At 44.1% G+C, this 5,000-nt stretch overlaps 1 protein-coding gene across 1 annotated transcript in view; it reads left to right on the top strand.

Annotated features, from left to right (window-relative positions):
* Positions 1-5,000, top strand: part of LOC122254842 (putative inorganic phosphate cotransporter) — a 12,012-nt gene that overhangs the window by 2,167 nt on the left and 4,845 nt on the right. The window contains exons 3-10 of the mRNA XM_086531190.1: positions 1,485-1,649; positions 1,854-1,891; positions 2,314-2,391; positions 2,541-2,696; positions 3,042-3,129; positions 3,243-3,399; positions 3,979-4,195; positions 4,535-4,667. Coding sequence (XP_086387316.1) covers positions 1,485-1,649; positions 1,854-1,891; positions 2,314-2,391; positions 2,541-2,696; positions 3,042-3,129; positions 3,243-3,399; positions 3,979-4,195; positions 4,535-4,667 — 1,032 coding nt within the window. The remainder of the gene's footprint in view (positions 1-1,484; positions 1,650-1,853; positions 1,892-2,313; positions 2,392-2,540; positions 2,697-3,041; positions 3,130-3,242; positions 3,400-3,978; positions 4,196-4,534; positions 4,668-5,000) is intronic.

Genomic DNA, 5,000 nt, shown 5'->3' with positions numbered 1-5,000 from the left:
TCTCATTTGCCAGAGCTTAGGAGATCTGTGGTTTGGGTAGGAGCTGCAAGATTCTAGTACCAAGAACGGTATTAATTTGGGTAACACGACTGTGGATTGTGGGGAGATCTAATTCTTTCCTCATGACCAGAACTTTGGCAGTCATTGGGCAACCGAGTATAATTCTCATAGCCTTGTTCTGCAGAACTTCAAGGGGTTTGAGGGCATTTGGAGGTAACAGACCCAGAACCGGACTCGCATAGTCAATCACGGACCGAACCAAGGTAATATACATCAACCTCAGGACTCTGAGGGAGGCACCAACCTATCTGTTACATATAAATTGTAATGGTCTTAAACGTTCCAAGAAACGTTCTTTGATATCGTGAATAATTTCCTGTGTGAAACGAGAATTTCGTGGCATGAGGTGTAGAGCAATCACCAGAACACCAAGATACCTGTAGGAGTAAGTCCTTGCAATAACTTGTCCACCTAAGCTTGGTATATAGGGCAGTTGACGAGGTCTGGATATATGTTTGGTTTTGATAGGGTTGATTATGAGGCCAAGAGAAGCACACTTTTTGCTGAATCTCCTGAGTACATATTCCCCCCTATCAAAGACTTGGATGAGGATATCATCCGCATATGATATGATATTACATAGGTCTCCTAACTCATTGTTCAGTTTGCAGATAGAATGCATAAGTATGTTAAATAGGGTAGAGGACAATACTCCCCCTTGTGGGGTACCTAACTCTAGTTTACCGAAAGCACTAAAGGTACCTTGCTGTTGGAGAAGCTCTGTCAAAAGCACCTTTAAAGTCTATGAAGTATAAAGACTGTGCTTTGCTTCCATTTAGGTACTGTGTTAAACACATTTGTGTTCCTTTCCCTTTCTGGAAACCAAAAATAGATGGATGAATTTGGTCTTTGGTCTGATAAAGAAGACGAGTGAGAAGGATTCTTTCACAGGTTTTGGAGAGACAGTGTTAGTGAGATTGGTCGAAATTCGTCTGGGCGTCCTGGTTTTGGAATGGGGATGATGGTTGCCTGTTTCCAGGAGGTAGGCAGAGTGCCTGTAGCATAGATTAAGTTGAAGAGATCTAGAAGAGGATTTCTTCTCTTAAGATGGAGAGAGAGAGAGAGAGAGAGAGAGAGAGAGAGAGAGAGAGAGAGAGAGAGAGAGAGAGAGAGAGAGAGAGAGAGAGAGAGAGAGAGAGAGAGAGAGAGAGAGAGAGAGAGAGAGAGAGAGAGAGAGAGAGAGAGAGAGAGAGAGAGAGAGAGAGAGAGAGAGAGAGAGAGAGAGAGAGAGAGAGAGAGAGAGAGAGATTTGGAGAGAGAGAGAGAGAGAGTACTCATTATTCCGAATTCAAAGGAAAATTCAGAGTGCTGTTATGTATACAAATATATAAACAAATGACATCTAAAGTGTGAATCTTTAAAGGCAAAGTGAAGTTAACTGTATAAACATACCCTGAGAGTTTCTAACTTGGTAAAGTGCCCAGGTTGGATGCCCGCGAGGCTGGCCCTGGCGGTGATGGCGTGGTTCGGCTTCATCAACCTGTATATGGTGAGGATCAACCTATCTGTCATTATCGTGGCGATGGTGCGCCGGAATATGTCTGACGCCACCACACCCCCGTGTCTCGGCCTCCGCAACACCACTCACGGTACGTAATTCGTGCATCTTTTAAGTGTGGTGTGAAAGCTCTTCTGTTGTGGTGAATGATCTCCGTTCATTGTTCTGGTTCTGTGTGTTTTTCAACACTTTGTTTTAAAAATAGTATTTGTGCTGGTAGGCACTTCTAAGTATATTAGAGACAAATACTTGCTGTTAACTAAATCTGTTTACCTTCTGTTCTCAATCTTTTCAGAAAGTTTTGCTGAGGATGAACACTTTATACCAGATGAGGTAATTAAGATTGAATAAAAAAAAACTTCACTGTGTCATATAAAGAGCCGGTTGTGTCATACAGAGAGCTAACTGTGTCATACAAAGAGCCAGTTGTGTCATACAGAGAGCTAGCTAACAGTCATACAAAGTGCCAGTTGTGTCATACGGAGAGCTAGCTAACTGTGTCATACAAAGAGCCAGTTGTGTCATACGGAGAGCTAGCTAACTGTGTCATACAAAGAGCCAGTTGTGTCATACAAACAGCTAGTTGTGTCATACGGAGCACTAGCTAACTGTGTCATACAAAGAGCCAGTTGTGTCATACAGAAAACTAACTGTGTCATACAAAGAGCCAGTTGTGTCATACAGAAAACTAACTGTGTCATACAGAGAGTATCCTTTCAGCCACCTCCAAGTTACAAAGAAACCTCTCTCGACAGGACGGAGAAATGGAATGGGACGAGACTATTCAGGGTCTAGTGCTGGCTGGTTTCTTCTACGGATATGTCGTGTCACAGGTACCGCTCGCTCACATACCTCAATCCTCACCAGCACCGGAATATCAGCATCACAAAATGGACCATAATGTATCGTGAAAGTTTCCGTGGATGAGATAGATTGGTTCCTTCACAGTGTTTACTTTTTCTCTTCTCGTCCGGTTTGGCAGATTCCAGGCGGACGGATGGCGGAGCTGTACGGGACGCGGTGGGTTTTCGGAGGCTGCATTCTGGCGGGGGGGATCTGCGCCCTGCTCTCGCCCGTCGCCGCCCGCGCTCACTACGGGGTCTTCATTGCTCTCAGGATCGTGCAGGGAATATTCCAGGTTAATCGCAGGAGGAAATTTTGTTGCGGATATGACCTACCATATGAAGATGACCTCTGGAGAAAGAATTTGTGTCATTTTTTTCTATATTCTGTTTGATATATGTAGGGTTGAGTCTTTGAGTAGAGTGTTATATGTAAATGGTAGGTGTTTCACAATGTTTATACGTGTCTAGATATAGAAGAATAATTTAGTGATAAGAAATAATTAATTCTAGTTTATAAACCGTAACGAAGCGTAAGTTGCTAATTACCGTGAATGGCATTTTATAAAATCAGTCAAGTCACCTTTTAGATTCCATTACGATGATATTACGAACTATACCTATTTCGACCACTTCCCCAGGGCGTGTCGTGGCCGGCGATGCACTCATGCATTTCTCACTGGATTCCGCCCCTGGAGAGGCCGAGGTTTATCGCCGTCGTTTACTTTGGTAATTCGTGACGTCATTCGTGCACTTTTACAGAACCTGAAACTGTTTTTAAAAGCTGCGCTGTGATGGTGATTCGAAGTGCGTTTCAAATAATTTCCTTTTTTTCTGAACAGCTGCAGCGCTTAGTACGTCGTTCACGTTGCCCCTATGTGGCGTGATTATCGCGCGGCACGGGTGGGCGGCGGCCTTCTACGTGACGGGCGCGCTGTCCCTCGCCTGGTGCGTCTTCTGGTTCGCCTTCATGCACGACTCGCCCAGGCAGCATCCCAGGTGAGCTCTGTGTTCTTGTATGTGTCTATGTTGCTAGTCTTTAAATTCAAGGCTATTGAGGCTCATCACTGTCTCCGGTATTGTCCCTGACGTCGGAAGTTTTTTTTCCGATTCTCAGAATAACCAGAGATGATAAAATAAAAAGGGAAACACTGCCCGGATTCATCGATATATTGTAAGAACATTTTACCAATATTACGTCGTCAGTGGAGAAAGTTATCGTACCAGACGGAGCTAAAGTAGAATACTAATTAGACATATAGACACGTTATTCTAGGGATTTTTGACTCCTTGAGCCCATAAAGAGAACCACACACCTCCCAGACCGAAGTTCCAAGTCTTTTTTCCTAAAAGGGTTCCGGTAGAAATACTTTTCCTTAAGATTAAAAAAAAAAAAAATCTATTTGGGGTATTGGGATCATAACTACAACCTCTCTAGAAATCATTTTGAAAAGAGAAATGGTGGTATTTTCAAAGAGAGAATTATGCCGAATTAATACATGGGTGTATATCTGACGTCTTGACTCTTGGATCGACCATTCATACTTTCGAATCCCCCCCCCCCTCCTCCACCGCCAGGATAACGCCGGAGGAGCTGAAGTACATCGAGGAGACGCTGCAGAGGTCCGGCACGAACAGCAGCCGCTCCATGAAGCTCCCCCTCAAGAGCATTCTGAGCAGCATGCCGGTGTGGGCCATCATCGTGGCCAGCGCCGGCAACAACTGGGGCCTCACCGTGTTCCTGGCCAAGCTGCCCACCTACATGAAGACCATCCTCGGCTTCTCCATCACCGAGGTGAGCTGCGGCCGCCGGCTTCTGTCTCTGGTCGATGGCTTTGGGTGTGAAATTGGGGAATCTGCGGATTATGGGGGACGGGATTTCTTCTTCTCGGTTGGGAAAATGGGAAAAAAACTAATTTGTTACTGATTAATTGTGATTTTTTTTACTCAGACACACATGCACATCCCTCCCTCCCTCCCTCCCTCCTTCCCTTCATCCATCCATCCCTCCCTTCCTCCTTCCCTCCCACCCTCCCTCCGTCCATCCATCCATCCCCCCCCCCCACACACACACTTATATGTGAAAATTTCGGAAAGAGTATGTTGTATTTATACTTATACTTATATTCTTCAGAACGGGTTTCTGTCCGCCCTCCCCTTCCTGCTACGCTACATGGGCGCCATCATATGGAGTAGCCTTGGGGACTGGCTCACCAAACACGGCTATTTGTCTATCAGCGCCTCTCGCAGATTATTCAGCGCCATCGGTAAGAGATAAGCCGATAATGTACTTCACAAATACCTGCCTTCCAAGTTGGCAACCATGCTGGTTACCTTGTTATTTAATTAAAGGGATCATGTCTACCTATTTTTCTGTCTATCTGACCATAAAGGTATCTACCTAACTACTTGTCTATCTACCTATCTATCGATCGATATACATGTGCACACACACACACACACACACACACACACACACACACACACACACACATATATATATATATATATATATATATATATATATATATATATATATATAAATCTATATGTATATATATACCCATATATATACATACATATATATATATATAATATAT

This window comes from Penaeus japonicus, unplaced genomic scaffold (genome assembly GCF_977035675.1).
Source record: "Penaeus japonicus unplaced genomic scaffold, GWHDUDI00000001_assembly GWHDUDI00000035, whole genome shotgun sequence".
In the NCBI taxonomy this organism is placed as follows: Eukaryota; Metazoa; Arthropoda; class Malacostraca; order Decapoda; family Penaeidae; genus Penaeus; species Penaeus japonicus.
Note: the sequence above shows the minus strand (reverse complement) of the source record. Positions and strands in the feature narration are given on the sequence as shown.